The sequence below is a fragment of the Scyliorhinus canicula genome, chromosome 7 (genome assembly GCF_902713615.1).
Source record: "Scyliorhinus canicula chromosome 7, sScyCan1.1, whole genome shotgun sequence".
NCBI classification, from domain to species: Eukaryota; Metazoa; Chordata; class Chondrichthyes; order Carcharhiniformes; family Scyliorhinidae; genus Scyliorhinus; species Scyliorhinus canicula.
Genome location: NC_052152.1, coordinates 130,062,072 through 130,080,389, shown reverse-complemented (window position 1 = coordinate 130,080,389; position 18,318 = coordinate 130,062,072). Strand labels below are relative to the sequence as shown.

The following is an 18,318-nucleotide window of genomic DNA, read 5'->3' as shown; positions in this document are numbered from 1 at the left end:
CACCTGACCCTGAGAATGAGGATAGTCTTCCAGTTAGAGCTAACCAGATCAGGTTTCTATTTAGCTTTTTGTTAATTTGAATTTTAAAAATCGTGCCTGTATGGCCTAGGCACATCATGTATCCTGGGGAGGACTGTGTTCCTTCTGATTTTTCCTGGAGTGCGGTGTTTTTATGGAATATCCTGCTGCTGCCCCTTGCGGTCGGGATGCTTTTTTATTTGCCTGAGCAGTTTTTTTGATTTCTTATTTGGGTGTTTTTCTTTCCAGGGAATTTTTCTTCTTCTCTTTATCTGAGTGAGCAGTGTGCTTTTATAAATCCTGGTTGGTATGGCTGTCCATGGTGGTGGGGGGGGGGGTTCCCTTCACTATGCCCAGGAGGGAGTCAGCACCCACCCCCCCTCCCCCTCCTCCCTTCGACCTCCGGGTACCCAATTGTTGGGTGACTTGAAAATACTTCTCTTTGGTGATGGAGTCTCTCCGGTTGAGGCTGGTGTAATCTTTCCTTTTGGTAGCAGTGGGGGAGGGTACACTGCCCTGGGCATGGTTGAGCAGGTGCAGGAACGGCCGGGTACAAGTTTTGGGGTGCGCTGGAGGTTCTAGGGGAGCTGACATTTGTGTGTGGGAATGTGCTGGACTAGGCCAGATCTGGTGCTATGGTTGGTATCCTGTTGCCCCCTGCAGCTTGGGATGTCCCATCTCAAAAGCACTCATTCACAGAATTCCTACAGTGCAGGAGGTCATTCGGCACTGACTCCCTGAAAGAGCGCCCTACCTAGGCCAATTCCCACGCCCTATACTCGTAACCCCACTTAAGCTTTGGACATTAAGGGGCAATTTAGCATGGTCAATCAACCTAACCTGCATATCTTTGGACTGTGGGCGGAAACCAGAGCATCCGGAGGAAACCCACGCAAACACGGAGAGAACATGCAAACTCCACACAGTCACCCAAGGCTGGAACTGAACCTGGGTCCCTGGCGCTGTGAGGCAGCAGTGCTAGCCTAAGGTGTCATAACAACTGGGCCCTGAGGCTGGGGTCATGTTGCATTGTGTGATGGTGCATAGGTAACATCCTTTTAGAACTGTGATTCTCATAGATGTCATAGAATTTACAGTGCAGAAGGAGGCCATTCGGCCTATTGAGTCTGCAGCACCTCACCCAAGCCCACACCCCCACTCCATCCCCATAACCCAACTAACTGAAGGACAATTTAGCATGGCCAATCCACCTAACCTGCACATCGCAAATTTTCTTTGTTTTAAAAATGTTTTTGTTGTATGGGAATTTGTAAGATGTTGACTGAATCCTGCAATGGCACAGACAGGTTTTCTTACCCAAAAAAGCAACGCCGTCATTGTTCTGAAATTATCCTGCTTTTCTCTGTTTTTCTATTTGCATAAATAATTGTTCTGTACTTAACCAGTTGTGTTTTGAAAGTTTATGTTATGACACCCTGGACTAGTGTAGGGTCCATTCCAGCCCCCCTAGGCCCTGGACTCCCAACACAAGTAAATGAATCAATAATTTGTATAAAATTCCAGAAATCTTTGCCCATTGACTGCCCAATAATTTACGGTCACCAGGGCCGGGATTCTCCCCTACCTGGCGGGGAATTCTCCGCCCCTTTAGGGGCTAGGCCTGTGCCGGAGTGGTTGGCGCCACGCCGACTGGTGCCAAAACCAGCGCCAACGGTCTTTGACGCCCGCCGGCTGGCGTCGGGGCTGGCCGAAAGGCCTTCGCGGTTCGCGCATGAGCCGGTGCGTCAGCGGCTGCTGACGTCACCACCGGCGCATGCGCGGTAGGGGGGTTCTCTTCCGCCTCCGCCATGGTGGAGGCCGTGGCGGCGGCTGAAGAAAAAGAGTGCCCCCACGGCACTGGCCCGCCGATCGGTGGGCCCCGATCGCGGGCCTGGCCACCATGGGGGCACCCTCCGGGGTCCGATCGCCCCGCGCCCCCCCAGGACCCCGGGGGCCCGCTTGCGCCGCCAATCCCGCCGCCACCAGAGGTGGCTTAAGCCACGGTGGCGGGAGAGGCCTCTCAGCGGCGGGACTTCGGCCCATCGCGGGTCGGAGAATCGCCGCAGGGGGCTCGCTGATCGGCACGGAGGGCATGCCGATTGGCGCAATGCGATTCCCGTCCCCGCCAATTCCTGGGTGGCGGAGAATTCCAGCCACGGCAGGGGCGGGATATTCGCCGGTCCCGGGCGATTCTCCGACCCTGCAGGGGGTCGGAGAATTTCGCCCCAGGTTTGTAAGCTGAAACACAATTACTGTTGATAACATAAATAAAGATGAAATATTCAATAATTACAATTGACTAACAGCAAGCTAACCCCCCCTTTACTGTTCCACCCTCTATCAGAACACACAAGACACACAAACACTGAGCGGTGGAAAGGGTGAAAATATTAGGGATTTAGGTACACATGGATGAGTCCTTGCTTTTGATGTTGAATTCTTTTCAGTAGGCTGTCCTCCCAGTACGGTGATTTATCAAAGCCACCGGTGATATTAAACTGGCCTTCAACTCAAAGGTCCACCTTTGAGACAACCCCTCTCATAAGACTCTTTGTCTTGCATTAAACCCAACTACTAGCCCAAGTTTTAATCTCAATCCTTTGCAGTTTCGCTGAAATAACACCCAGCCTTATTGAGAAAAGAACCTTCTTACACTGGATTTTTTTAGAGAGAATTCATCAAACCTTTGAGAGAGAAAATCAGAGATGCTTCTTCCAGCTTCTGAACTCAAAGCAAAACTAAAACAACTCAGCCTTACCGGGGAGAGACATTCCAGGGTAATCAGAATCAATCACTATCGGCAAAGCTCAGCATTTGGGCCAGTTCATTGACCACCAGCCAGGTCAGTCAAACTGAGTCAACATAGAACATACAGTGCAGAAGGAGGCCATTCGGCCCATCGAGTCTGCACCGACTCATTTAAGCCCTCACTTCCACCCTATCCCCATAACCCAATAACCCCTCCTGACCTTTTTGGACACTAAGAGCAATTTACCATGGCCAATCCACCTAACCTGCAGCATGTCTTTGGACTGTGGGAGGAAACCGGAGCACCCGGAGGAAACCCACGCAGACACGGGGAGAACGTGCAGACTCCGCACAGACAGTGACCCAAGCCAGGAATTGAACCTGGGACCCTGGCGCTGTGAAGCCACAGTTTTAGCCACTGTGATACTGAGCTGCCCATACTGATCCCTCCCGCCTTAAAGACAGGCCCATTTATTGTCCATGGATAAAAATTGTAATAGCGAAAACAGAGAACAAACTGGGTTCAAACAGGGGGATCCTTAGAGTTGCGTTAACTGTAAAAATATAAAACTCTTACATAAAGAAATATATTTTAAACGTTTAATGTTCAACCATAAAAGTTTCGAGAGACACCAAACAATTTTATATGTTTCCAGGGGGATTTTATGCGCCGTAAGTACTTACGATGTGAAGACATCTGCGTGGGACTTTTAACATGCAGCATATATCACTGATAATGCCATCGAGTATTATCTGTGAGCCAAACAACTGTGTTTCGTTGTAATACAAGTCTCTGAAATAAAAATGACCATAATAAAATGACATCTGCTCTTAGTTATTACTGTCAAATGCGCAGTCCAAAGATGTGGTTAGCTGGATTGGCCATGCTAAAGTGCCCCTTTGGGTGGGGTTACAGGAATAGGGTAGGGGATTGGGCCTGGGTAAGATGGTATTCAAAAGGTTGGTGCAGACTCGATGGGCCAAAATTGGGTGAAGTTGCAGCAAGGATTAAATTTGAAGAAAATTTTAAGTGGAGCAACCTCATTTGCTGCACCAAGACATGACTCCATAAATGACAGTAGTCCTTAGGTATAAACCAATATACTAGGTTTAATACAACCTCAGGGTTCACACGAGCTTCGTCTTGCAGAGACTGGGACGATTTTGTAGACAGATAACCTCAGACCATTGCTATAGCAACAGATAAAACTCCCAAGGACTTGTAAGGATGCCTGCACACATAAAAGTTCATTGGTACCAGGTTGCTGCCGTTCATGTGATCATCATAGAACACAGGACAATGGAAGTGAGTCTGGGGACGATAGCTCAGACGTATACTGGCATTTCCTCCAACTCTCCACTCACCATCACATCTCTCCCTTCCCGGATCAGCCATTATACTCCCCACCTCAAATGCCACCCGTTTATTAACCAACACCTGCACCACCCATCCCTTCCTCGGTCTTATCTGGTCCCATTTCTTCAGGTGTGTCTCCTTGAAAAAGGCCACACCCGCCTTCAAACTCCTCAGATGCGTGAACACACATGACCGCTGAACAGGCCCATTCAACCTCCTCACGTTTTCCGTGACCAGGTTGGTCTTGGGCTCCCTGCCCCTTCCCCTGCCGATCAGCCATATCCCTTTTTGAGCCAGCCCACGGCCCGCATCATGCGTCCATCGCCAGCGATCTCTTCCAAACTACGCCACACCAATCACACCCATGTCAGAACCCCCTCCCACCCATACAAAAAACCAACTCCTTCCCTCACACCTTCCTCCAAGCAATCTCTCACTTCACTCCCGTTAATGAGCCCGACCAGCTAGCATGGTGGTCCCTACCCAAGGCCTTCAACCGTCCTTCCTCCTTCCAATCCCCCCCCCCCCAACCAACATTCATCCATCCCTCAAGTGTAACAAAAGGCACATTCACCATCGTTGCTCTCCCATCAAAACCTGCCCCTGAAAACTCACTACCAAACACTTTTTTGTGGCCTTTTCCCTGCCCTTTCCCAAAGGGCAAAGTATTTGAGGGCAAAAGATAAAAGGATGCATGGGGAATGTAATACTCCTCTGGTATGGCTGGTGCATGGATCAGCAGCTGAGGAGTGCCACACAAAAGGGCGGCACAGCGCGAGGGTCCCAGGTTCGATTTCTGGCTTTGGTACTGTTTGTGCCGAGTCTGCACGTTCTCCCCATTTCTGGGTGGGTTTCCTCCGGGCGCTCCGGTTTCCTCCCACAAATCCCGAAAGATGCGCTTGTTAGGTGAATTGGACGTACTGAATTCTCACCCTGTGTACCCAAACACGCGCCAGAATGTGGCGACGAGGGGTTTTTCAAAGTAGCTTCATTGCAGTGTTAATGTAGCCTACTTATGAAAATAATAAAGATTATTATTATAACACCTCCAAGGTTCAATGTCCTTACACTCCCAGTTCATTGTCCTTCGTAAATTTAATCGCCTTCTCCGGTGTGTTGAAATAATATTTTTGTTTCTGGAAAGTTATCCACAGGTGGGCTGGGTACAGTACTCCAAACATCACCCCCTTTTTAAAGAGGGCAACCTTAATCCAGTTAAACCCAACCCTCTTCTTTGCCAGCTCCGCACCCAAGTCCTTCCCAGATACATTTCCTGGTCTGCCTCGCCCATCAAAGGATCTTCTCCTTGTCCAGAAAGCGGTGCAACTGCACCACCATCGCCCTCGGTGGCTCACCTGCCTGCGGTCTCCTCTTCAGTGCACTGTGCGCCCCCTCTACCTGCAGAGGCCGATCAAAGGCCCCCTACCCCGATCAACTTCTCCAACAGCTTCGCCACATACTCCGTAGCCTCTGCAACTTCAATGCCTTCAGGCATCCCGACAATCCTTGGGTTTTGCCTTCTGGAGCTATGCTCCTAATAGAACATAGAACATAGAACAGTACAGCACAGAACAGGCCCTTCGGCCCTCGATGTTGTGCCGAGCAATGATCACCCTACTTAAACCCACGTAACCCGTATACCCGTAACCCAACAATCCCCCATTAACCTTACACTACGGGCAATTTAGCATGGCCAATCCACCTAACCCGCACATCTTTGGACTGTGGGAGGAAACCGGAGCACCCGGAGGAAACCCACGCACACACAGGGAGGACGTGCAGACTCCACACAGACAGTGACCCAGCCGGGAATCGAACCTGGGACCCTGGAGCTGTGAAGCATTGATGCTAACCACCATGCTACCGTGAGGCCCCAAATCTTCCACCTTCTCCTTCAGCTTTTTCTGGTTCTCCCGCATCACTCCCATCTCAGCCACCAACGAGGCCAACTGTTCCTCACGTTCTTCTACCGCCTCCGCCACTTTCTGGATCACCAGGCCCTGGGTCTCCAGCCTTTGCTCAGCTTGCTCGATCCCAAATTTCAGCAGTTCAACCACATTGGCTAGGTCTTCCTGGGCCTCTTGCCTCTGCTGCCGAAACTTAACATTCAGGAACACCAACTGCTCAACCACTGAGCAGGCCACAGTCCCTTTGCCCTCCTCCATCTTTCCCTGTGGCGCACCACAAAAGCTCTCCTGCTCCAAAGAATTTTATTTCCCATGGCGCTCCTCGTCCGCTGATCCATGCACCAGCCATACCAGAGGAATATTAACTTCTCCATGCATTTCTGTACCTTTTGCCCTCAAATACTTTGCTCTTCAGGTAGGGAAAGATCAAAAGAAATCCTCCTTGAGCGGGAGCGATCACTCTCTCCATGGCCACCACCGGAAGTCCCCCTAACCAACATTTTCTACAGTTCCAGCATAAGGACGAATTAGGGTTAAAGGCGGGATTCTTCGAAGTGTAAAGGAACAGAGGATCTTGGGGTCCACATACATAGATTCCTCAAGGTTGCCACCCAGGTTGATAGGGTTGTTAAGAAGGCGTATGGTGTGTTGGTTTTCATTAACAGGGGGATTGAGTTTAAGAGCCGCGAGGTTTTGCTGCAGCTTTATAAAACCCTGATTAGACCACACTTGGACTATTGTGTCCAGTTATGGTCGCCTCATTACAGGAAGGGTGTGGATGCTTTGGAGTGGGTGCAGAGGAGATTTACCAGGATGCTGCCTGGACTGCAGGGCATGTCTTATGAAGAAAGGTTGAGGGAGCTAGGGCTTTTCTCACCGGAGCGAAGAAGGCAGAGAGGTGACTTGATAGAGGTGTACAAGATGATGAGAGGCATGGATAGAGTGGATAGCCAGAGACTTTTCCTCAGGGCGGAAATGACTGTCAAGAGGGGACATCATTTTAAGATGATTAGAGGAAGGTATATGAAATGAAAATGAAAATCGCTTATTGTCACGAGTAGGCTTCAAATGAAGTTACTGTGAAAAGCCCCTAGTAGCCACATTCCGGCGCCTGTTCGGGGAGGCTGTTACGGGAATCGAACCGTGCTGCTGGCTTGCCTTGGTCTGCTTTCAAAGCCAGCGATTAGCCCTGTGAGCTAAACAGCCCCTTGTGAGCTAAACAGCCCCTTGTGAGCTAAACAGCCCCTGTGAGCTAAACAGCCCCTGTATAGGGTAGATGTCAGAGGTAGTTCTTTACACAGAGAGTGGTGGGTGCGTGGAATGCACTGTCAGCAGAGGTGGTGGAGTCAGAGTCATTCAGGACTTTTAATCGACTCTTGACAGCCACATGGACAGCAGTAAATTGAAGGGGTGTAGGATGGGGTAGAACATAGAACAGTACAGCACAGAACAGGCCCTTCGGCCCTCGATGTTGTGCCGAGCCATGATCACCCTACTCAAACCCACGTATCCACTCTATACCCGTAACCCAATAACCCCCCCCTTAACCTTACTTTAAGTGTGGGCCGAAGGTCCTGCATTGTGCTGTACTGTTCTATGAATGGCCTCTTTGTGCACTGTAAATTCTATGATTCTCTAAGCGACCACTCTGATGCGGTGACTGTAGAAAAGTTTGGTTTTATTCTCCTTTCGCTACACTCCTTCTACTCCCCGAAGAGTCTCCCACGCCCAGCCCAGATCCGGGCTGGGATATTTATATCCCAGCAGTCCTAGGAAAAGGGGGTATCCCCGCCCCAATGTCTGGGTAAGTCGTATTCAGGTGAGGTCACCAGGGACTCTAATGTTGCAGATCCCTGGGTCTCCTATAAAGTTATAACAGTTACATCAAGCAGTATTGAGCCACTGGGTACTACTACTCTCATCAGCCCTAATTCCCACTCATTTCTTTGCAAAAACGTTACTTTTGATGCACTATCATATGGATGAGAAATTCTCTGAAAAATACAGATTTAGTTTGTCTTGAAATGCCTTTGTCTTTGGTCCCAATTCTCCATCAAATTTAGAACTTCAGATCTTGATCAGAAATAGAAGAGGAAATTGTCCTGCTGTGAAGTAACATTAGCCCCATACAAAGGCCAGGCAATGATCAGCTCCAACAAGAGAGAATCTCACCATCACACTTGACATTCAGTGTCATTAACATCATTGAATCCCCCACAATCGACATCCTGGGGGTTGCCAATGACCAGAAACTTAACTGGACCAGTAATATAAATACTGTGGTTACAAGGGTAGTTCAGAGGTTGGGAATTCTGTGGAAAATAACTCACCTCCCAATCCCCCCCAAAGCCTAGCCACCATCTATAAGGCACAAGTGTGATGGAATATTCTCCACTTATCTGGATGAGTGCAGCTCCAACAACACTTAAGAAGCTCAACACCATCCAGGACAAAGCAGGCATTTTGTTTGGCACCCCATCCACCACCTTAAACAGTCATTCCTTCTACCACTGGAGCAAAGCGGCACCAGTATGTAATATCTACAAGAAGTACTGATGCAACTCACCTTTGGCAGCAACTTCCAAAGTCACAAACTCAACCACAGTTAGATCCAGACTGAGTGACCACAAGGATGCGATGATGAAAGTTAACAAAAGTTTTAATCACACAATAAACTACAATATACAACTCCACTCCCCAAAGAGTCCTCCGTCCCATCCCACATCCGGGTCAGGGCTTTTATGTCCGGTAGGCTTCCCTTATTAAGGGAAAGCCCCACCCCCTTAACGGGGAGGTTCGCATTTATCCGAGGTCACTGAGAACCTGACAGTCCACACATCCAGTGACTCTAATGAGGGTTACAACAACCACCAAAAAGGCCAAGCGTAGCAGATACATTGGAACACTACTACCTGTATGCTCCCCTACACCATCCTGACTTGGAAATTTACTCCCATTCTTTCATTCACGATGGGTTTTAAAATCCTAGACTGCAGCAGTTCATGGAGACTCCCCACCACTCGTAAGGGATGTTAGGGATGGGCAATAAATGTTGGCCTAGCTTGCGATGCTCAAATCCCTAGAACAAACAAAAATAAAGAATAATAGAACATAGAATAGTACAGCACAGAACAGGCCCTTCGGCCCTCGATGTTGTGCCGAGCAATGATCACCCCACTCAAACCCACGTATCCACTCTGTACCCGTAACCCAACAACCCCCCCCTTAACCTTACTCTTTAGGACACTATGGGCAATTTAGCATGGCCAATCCACCTAACCCACACATCTTTGGACTGTGGGAGGAAACCGGAGCACCCGGAGGAAACCCACGCACACACGGGGAGGACGGGCAGACTCCACACAGACAGTGACCCAGCTGGGAATCGAACCTGGGACCCTGGAGCTGTGAAGCATTTATGCTAACCACCATGCTACCGTGCTGCCCTGAATAATATTGCATTAACACCCACGAAACCTGATATCACAGAGGATAAGGCAATCTTCCTAATCAATAGCCCAACTACCACATTTAACATTCACTTCCTACACCACTGGTAAACAGTCCACCAAAATATCTTCAACAGCTCCCAAATCAGCAGCGGCCACCACTTAGAAAGACACGGACAGCATGTTCATGCGAACGTCGTCGCTTCCAAATGCAACTTGAATTTCCCACTGAGAAACACTGTGAGAGCACCTTTGCCACATGGACTGCAGCAATTCAAGAAGGTGGCTCATCACCATCTTCCTAAGGGGAAATTAGGAGTGGGAAACAGGAAGCCTTGTTATTGGCATATACATGAATAAAACAAAAATATAGAGCAAATTTATGCTGAGCCGAATTAGATGTATCCAATGATCAAATTCCTGTGTGGGTTATATGACTGAAATCATTCATTCAAATAGCGCAGTTTCCATTTCAGATGGAGTTTATCGATTGATTTGGATACCCAGCTTTTATTTATCTTATGATGTCAATTTACAATAAATTATTGCAAGTATATTATTTACTGCAACTTCCAGAATGATGCATTTTCTACCTTCCATGTCATATCAATTACACAGAACATACAGTGCAGAAATATCATCTTAACGGCACTGGAAAGGAGGTCGAGGGTGGAGGCAGCTATAGGGCGGGCCAGGAAGGGCGCGACGCACGGGTCAGGGGCCGGCCCGAGAAAGGCTATGGCTGACCGGCGGGGTGGGGGGGGGTGGGATGTGCCCCCCCGACCAGGCTGATCACCTGGAACGTCAAGGGACTGAATGGGCCGGTTAAGAGGGCGCGGGTGTTCGCGCACTTGCGGGCCCTGAGGGCGGACGTAATTATGTTGCAGGAGACACATCTGAAAGTGTCAGATCAGACCAGGCTAAGGAAGGGCTGGATTAGCCAGGTCTTCCACTCGGACTTGGACTCGAAGTCCAGAGGGGTGGCAATCATGATCAACAGGCGTGTGCAATTTGAGGCAGAGGGCATATCCGCAGACAGGGGGGGCAGATACCTGATGGTACGGGGCAGGCTGGAGGGGAGAAGAGTGGTGCTGGTGAATATATATGCCCCGAACTGGGATGACGTGGACTTCATTAAAAGAGTGCTGGGGAAGATCCCGGACTTGGATTCTCGCAGGCTAATAATGGGAGGGGACTTTAACATGGTCCTTGACCCGACTTTGGATCGGTCGTGTCCCAGAACGGGTAGACTCTCAGCAATGGCAAGGGAGCTGAAAGGGTTTATGGAGCAAATGGGGGCAGTGGACCCCTGGAGAGAGGGACAGCCAACAGGAAGGGGCTACTCGTTTTACTCGCACGTCCACAAAGTATATTCCAGGATAGATTTCTTTGTGCTAAGCAGGGACTGTAGGGGGGAGGTAAAGAACACGGAATACTCAGCAATTACCATTTCAGACCATGCCCCGCATTGGGTGGACCTGCAGTTCGGGGGAGCGAGTTATCAACGCCCGCAATGGAGGCTAGATGTGGGACTGCTGTCGGAGGAGGGGATCTGCGAGAGGCTTCGGAAATGTATAAAAAATTACCTGCAGGTGAATGACACTGGGGAGGTCTCAGCGGCGACCGTGTGGGAGGCGCTAAAGGCAGTAGTGCGGGGGGAGCTGATTTCAATTGGGGCCCATAGAGCCAAGGCAGACCGGGCAGAGATGGATAGATTGGTCAGGGAAATGGGCCGGATAGATGAAGAGCACGCGGAGTCCCCGGGGGAGGTTTTACTCAGGGAGAGGCAGAGGCTACAGGCGGAACTGGGGGCACTATCCACGAGCAGGGCCGTGGAACAGCTTAGGAAGGCGAGGGGAGTGGTGTACGAGTATGGGGAAAAGGCTAGCAGACTGTTAGCGCAGCAACTTAGGAGGAGGGAGGCGGCCAGGGAAATAGGTAGAGTGAGGGACGAGGGGGGGCACAAAGTGGAGGATCTGGTAGAATTGAATAGGGTATTCCGGGACTTCTATCGTAAGCTGTATACTTCGGAGCCGCCAGAAGAACCGGAGGGGATGAAAAGGTTTCTGGATGGGTTAACATTCCCAACAGTTGGGGGGGGGGCGAGTGGAAGAGCTGGGGGCCCCGATTAGAGTAGAGGAGGTATTGGGGGGCCTAAAGGCCATGCAGTCGGGGAAGTCCCCGGGGCCGGATGGATACCCAGTAGAGTTTTATAGGAAGTTCTCGGAGCTGGTGGGCCCGGTCTTGGCGAGGGTTTTCGATGAGGCAAGGGACAGAGGGACCCTGCCGCCGACGATGTTACAAGCCACCATATCTCTGATATTAAAGCGGGGTAAAGACCCGGAGGTGTGCGGGTCCTACAGGCCAATCTCCCTGATTAATGTAGATGCCAAGCTCCTGGCAAAGGTACTGGCGGGTAGAATGGAGGACTGTGTACCGGAGGTGATTGGGGAGGATCAAACGGGGTTCGTGAAAGGTAGGCAGCTGGCGGCCAATCTGAGGAGATTGCTCAATGTGATAATGATGCCCCCGGCGGGTAGAGAGGTGGAGGTAGTGGTGGCTATGGACGCCGAGAAGGCCTTTGACCGGGTGGAGTGGGAATATCTATGGGAGGTGCTTGGACGGTTTGGGTTCGGGGAGGGATTGGTGGATTGGATCAAATTATTATATCAGGCCCCGAGGGCCAGCGTCAGGACCAACAGAGAAGTGTCGGAGTACTTTAGGTTGTACCGAGGGACCAGGCAGGGCTGCCCGCTCTCCCCGCTGCTGTTTGCGCTGGCCATAGAGCCGCTGGCGATTGCGCTGAGAGCCGCAGAGGGTTGGAAGGGGATGGTGAGGGGCGGGGTTGAACATAGGGTTTCTCTTTATGCAGACGACCTGCTCCTGTACGTGTCGGACCCAGTGGCCGGGATGGGAACTATACTGGGAATGCTGAGGGAGTTCGGCCAGTTCTCAGGATACAAATTAAATACGGTCAAGAGTGAAATGTTTGTGGTACAGGCAAGGGGCCAGGAGAACAGATTGAGAGGGCTACCATTTAGGTTAGTTGAGGAAAATTTCCGGTATTTGGGAATCCAGGTGGCACGAGACTGGGGCAGGCTGCATAAGTTAAATTTGGCCAGGGTGGTGGAGCAAATGAAGGGAGAGTTTCGGAGATGGGATGCACTCCCGCTGTCGCTGGCAGGGAGGGTGCAGACTGTAAAGATGACAATCCTCCCTCGATTTTTGTTTATTTTTCAGTGCCTCCCGATCTTTATCCCACAGTCCTTCTTCAAAAGAGTTAACGGGCTGATCATGAGCTTTTGTCTGGGCGGGAAAGTCTCCGCGGGTGAAGAAGGCAATGTTGGAGAGGAACCGCAGCGAGGGGGGGCTGGCGTTGCCGAGTCTGGTCAATTATTACTGGGCGGCCAACATCGCTATGATAAGGAAGTGGATGGTGGGTACGGGGTCTATTTGGGAGCGGGTGGAGGCGGCTTCGTGCAGGGGCTCCAGTTTGGAAGCCCTGGTCACGGCTCCTCTACCGCTGCCGCCGGCCAAGTACACCACCAGCCCGGTAGTGGTGGCGACCCTGCGGATATGGGGCCAGTGGAGGAGGCATGTGGGGGAGATGGGGGCATCTGTCTGGGAGCCAATCTGCGACAACCATCGGTTTGCCCCCGGCAGTATGGATGGGGGGTTCCGAGTATGGCGGCGAGCAGGGGCGGGAAGGGTGGGTGATATGTTCCTGGAAGGGAGCTTCGCGAGTTTGAGGAGCTTGGAGGAGAAATTTGGGTTGGTAAGGGGAAATGATTTTAGATACCTACAGCTGCGGGACTTTGTTCGTAGACAGGTCCCATCTTTCCCGCGCCTCCCGCCAATGGGGATCCTAGACAGAATAGTCTCTGGGAGGGACGAAGGGGAGGGTAGAGTCTCGGGTATTTATAAGGTGCTCATGAGGGAGGAAGGGTCCCAGACAGAGGAACTGAAACTTAAATGGGAGGAGGAGCTAGGCGGGGAAATGGAGGATGGGCTGTGGGCAGAGGCCCTGAGTAGGGTAAACTCGACCGCGACATGTGCTAGGCTCGGGCTGATCCAATTTAAGGTCGTTCACCGGGCCCATATGACGGTGGCTCGGATGAGCAAATTTTTCGGGATAGAGGACAAATGCGCTAGGTGCGCGGGAGGACCAGCGAACCATGTGCACATGTTTTGGGCATGCCCTGAGCTGAGGGGGTACTGGGAGGGATTTGCGGGGGTCATGTCCCAGGTGCTAAAAACAAGGGTGGTGATGAGTCCAGGGGTGGCAATTTTTAGGGTTTCGGAAGACCCGGGCGTCCAGGGGGAGAAAGCGGCTGATGTGCTGGCCTTTGCTTCCCTGATAGCCCGGCGACGAATATTATTGGCGTGGAGGGACTCAAAGCCCCCGAAGACTGAGTGGTGGCTTGCGGACATGTCAAGTTTCCTGGGGATGGAAAAAATTAAGTTCGCCTTGAGGGGATCTGTGCAGGGGTTCACCCGGAGGTGGCAACCATTTATTGACTTCTTTGCGGGAGAGTGAGCGTCAGCAGGGGGGGGGGGGGGGGGGGGGGGGGGGGGTAGAGTAGAGTAGGAGGGAAAATATGGCGGGTAGTACGGGTGGGAGGGGAGCGGGCTTGTGCAATACGGTACGATGGAAGTATTGAAAGTACGTGGATGTTTGCACATTTTTGCCTTTTTTGCTTCCTTTCTGATGATGTCTGTAACTGTTTATAAAGCCAAAAACTACCTCAATAAAATTGTTTATTAAAAAAAAAAAGAAATATCATCTTAACATTCCATCACCTTTTAGTTGCATAAGTATTGCTCTGCACCAACTTGTAGATCATCGACAAGGTCTTAAGTATTAGAGCTGTAAGACAAAACGTTATTAGTACCAGAAACCTTTGTCTTCAAAAACCTATTATTTCTGCCTGTGTCTTAACAGTGGTAAGAAAAAGATCCATATTCTCCACATAATCATCCCCAAATCTTAGCTATTATCACAAGAAGGCACCCCAGGCTAGACCTTCGCACTTTATGGCACTGAACTGGGAGCAGGATACTTGGAAGCTTTCTAAATAGTTTTATACTGTTTTGGAACCACACTGCATCAAAATATCTCAGTGCTTCACACAAACAATAACATGATTTTATATAAGCACCTGTGGGAGATAAGAACACAATAGTAGACCACTTGGCCCATTGAGCCTGCTCTGCCATTCAATAAGTTTATGGCTGATAGACCACTTTCCTGCCTATTCAAATGTATTCACCAATGGAGATGCAGAACTATGCAGGGTCGAGAATTCCAAAGATTCCTTTGAGCAAAGTAATTTCTCTTCAGCTCGTCCTAAATGATTGTCTCCTTATCCTGATACCATGACCGTTTTAGATTCCCCGAGAAGCAGAAACACCCTCTCAGCTCTACCTCATCGAGCCCCTTCAGAATCTTGTGTCTCAATGTGATTGCCTCTCTTCCTTCTAAACTCCAGGGGATATACATCCAATTTACTCAGCCTCTCATCATACAACAACCCCCTCAGTCCAGAGACCAGTTTAGTGAACACTGAACTTCCTCCAATACAATATATCCTATCTTAAATGATGGATGCCAAAGGTGCCCACAGTATTCCAGATGTGGTCTCACCAAAACCTTATACAATCATTGCAAGCTGTCTTCACTTCTGCACTTCAATCCTCTTGCAATAAAGGCCAATATGCCATTTGTCTTCCTAATTGCTTGCAGTACCTACATCCTAACTTCCTGCATTCCTTGCACAAGCACACCCAAGTCTCTTAGAACAAGAACATTTAGAAGTTTTACTTTTAAAAAATATTCCGATTTTCTATTCTTATACCTAAAAAACTTCACACATCTCCATATTAAACACCACCTGCTATCTTGTTGCCCACTTACTTAACCTGTCCAAATCTCCTTGCAGCCTGTGTCCTACCCACAGCTTAGCTTTTCTAGCTTTGTATTGTCAGAAAACTTAGATACATTAATTTCTGTCTCATCTAAGTCATTAATATGGATTATAAATAGTTGAGGCCCCAGCATTGATCTCTGTAACACTCTACTAGTCACAGCCCACCAACTTGAAAATGCACTGCATATGGCCAATTTCTGCTTCCTCTCATTACCCAACCTTCTATATTTGCCCTCAATTCCATGAGTTAGGTAACTGAATTTATTCAAGGCAAAATTAAACAGGTTTTGATAGACATTTGAGTCAAGAGTTATGGGGACAGACAGGAAAGTGGAGTTGAGATCACAACCAGATCATTCTTGACCTCACTGAATTGTGGAACAAGTTCAAAGAGCCAAATGGCCTCCTCCTGCTCCTGAGGCCTATGTTCCTATAAGCCCTTATCTTGCCTATTAACATTTTGTGTGGCACCTTATCGAATATAGGTACACACTCAAAAGTATTCCCAGAGATACAGGGCGGGATTCTCCGACCCCCTGCCAGATCGGAGAATCCCACCCCCGCCGGCTGCCGAATTCTCCGGCGCCAGGGGCAGGAATCGCGGATCCCTGGCAGGCGGAGGCCCTTCGGCACCGGTTGGCCTGGCGCCAAGCCCCTTCCCCACCGGCCGACGCGGTGCAAACCACTCCGGCGCCGGCTTGGCCCCTGAAGGCGCAGAGGATTCCCCACCTTTGGGGCGGCCCGACGCCGGAGTGGTTCACGCCACTCCTTCTCGCCGGAGTTGCCCGTCCTGCCGATTCCTGCAGAATCCCACCCATAGAGTCTAAGCAGTAACTATTTATTGTAGAACATAATCTACGTACAACTCGCAAGACAGTCTGCTTCTTCAATCTAAGCCATGTGCTATCACATTTCAGACTACTACCAGATTATGACTAGTAATGTGACTCCCTTACACCATTATGTGGGCAGTACTGTTTCCCAGTCCAACATTAACTCTTTCAACATTAACCCTAATACTACACCTCTCTTCAAAATCTTCATCCAAAGACATTTACATGCAAATGCTTCTTCCCCAAGTCTCTGACGCCACAGGTTTAAGTAGTGTGGAGATTGCATAACTCTCAGTAATTGTGTTCTTTCAAAACTTAGAGGAATAGTAGACTCACTTGGCTGTCTTTGTTCTGACTTGATTGTTCTTCAGTAGAAGCTGCAATCTTTGGTGGTTTGTTTGTTCTTTGTTCAACACTTGAACCTTTTCTTCCTCTCATTGCTTTTGTGCGTTTCCTATCGATAATTTATCTTTCATGGTCAAGTATCATAGATTTAACTCTTTCTTTACCTTGACTATGTTCCCGACCCTCGGTCATTGAATTGACACTGGCTCTTTTTAACAACTTCGTCCACCATGCTGCCTTTGGAATTATGACCCAGTGTAGCTCCTGATTTCTGAGGTTTTGGTGAATCCTGGATTGTGGTCTCCTGAAGTGAGGAAGCCGTTTGATTAACGTCTTGCTGTCTGCCCAATTGCTGTAACCCTGCTGTGGTAGGAAGGTCAGCAGGTCAGTATCTTCCAACATAGAAACGGTGAACCTCATCTAATCAGTTTGTTTCTAGTTCTGACAGCATTTGGTTATTTGCACCCTGGGCTACCAGTTCTGGCAGACGGATCAATGTGGATACACTTATGAAGGGGTCAATATTGACAGATGAATGCGGGATTATACCTTCTCCTATCGTCTAGGTTTTCATTTTCTCTGATGATTTGTCAAATGATGAAAAGTCATGGTCACGCTAAGGTATTAATTCATCTAACTGGTCCGTTTCCTCTTCAGGCTGAATAAGGTTACCTTCATTATTTGGAAAGGAGCTGTATTACCTGCCTCAGCAAAGAGTGTCAAAAATGTTGCACTAAAGTTCCAGTCAAGGTCACTAGGTTGGAGGTTCGCCAACTTGTTATCCTCAATGACTGTCTGTTCCTTGAAGTCTTCCACACTTTCGATGTAATTAACAACTTCAATTTTGGCTCAGGCGAAAAAAAATTCCTGATTGCAAATCACATACAGAATTCCAATATTTGCTTGTTCCTGGATTGGGGTGATTCTAGAAGCAAAATTTTCCTTTTGCAGTGGAAAAACTCTGCCATGATTCCAGGACACTTTTCACACCTGTGTGGCTTTTTGGCCAAGGTGTGGAGATGCCGGTGTTGGACTGGGGTGAGCACAGTAAGAAGTCTTACAACAGCAGGTTAAAGTCCAACAGGTTTGTTTCAAACACGAGCTTTCGGAGCACTGCTCCTTCCTCAGGTGAATGGAGAGATATGTTCCAGAAACATATATATATAGACAAAGTCAAAGATGCCAGACAATGCTTGGAATGGTGGTATTTGCAGGTAATCAAATCTTTACAGATCCAGAGATAGGGGTAATCCCAGGTTAAAGAGGTGTGAATTGTCTCACGCCAGGACAGTTGGTAGGATTTTGCAAGTCCAGGCCAGATGGTGGGGGGTGAATGTAATGTGACATGAATCCAAGATCCCGGTTGAGGCCACACTCACACTTTAACCTGGTGTTGTAAGGCTTTTTGGCGCCACAGCGTTGGGATAGTTTATAGACATCTAAAGTGTTGATTACATTCAATCTCCATTGCCATGGAGTGTCTTTTACATTTTGATGTTTAATGAGTTGTACCATCATTGGGGATGTTCTGTACCATGGTTTCTCTTCCCCTCAATATGGATCTATTTTGCTGACAGACCTCAGATTGTCTGGCAATCTACATCACCTTCTCCAAAGTTAAATTTTCTTTGGGTTGAAGCAGATCAGAAAGTGTATCTTCAGTTACCCCAACTGTTATGTGGTCTCATATCAGTTCAGTCTTCAGGTCACCATATTCCCAGCCTTCAGCCAACT

General features: G+C 49.2%; 1 protein-coding gene across 4 annotated transcripts in view; it reads right to left on the bottom strand.

Annotated features, from left to right (window-relative positions):
- Nucleotides 1–18,318, bottom strand: part of spo11 (SPO11 initiator of meiotic double stranded breaks) — a 109,695-nt gene that overhangs the window by 61,593 nt on the left and 29,784 nt on the right. For all 4 annotated transcript variants that reach the window (XM_038802924.1, XM_038802926.1, XM_038802925.1 and 1 more), the window contains exons 4-5: nucleotides 14,280–14,346; nucleotides 3,451–3,559 (exon numbers count right to left, since the gene is read on the bottom strand). In XM_038802924.1, coding sequence (XP_038658852.1) covers nucleotides 3,451–3,559; nucleotides 14,280–14,346 — 176 coding nt within the window. The remainder of the gene's footprint in view (nucleotides 1–3,450; nucleotides 3,560–14,279; nucleotides 14,347–18,318) is intronic.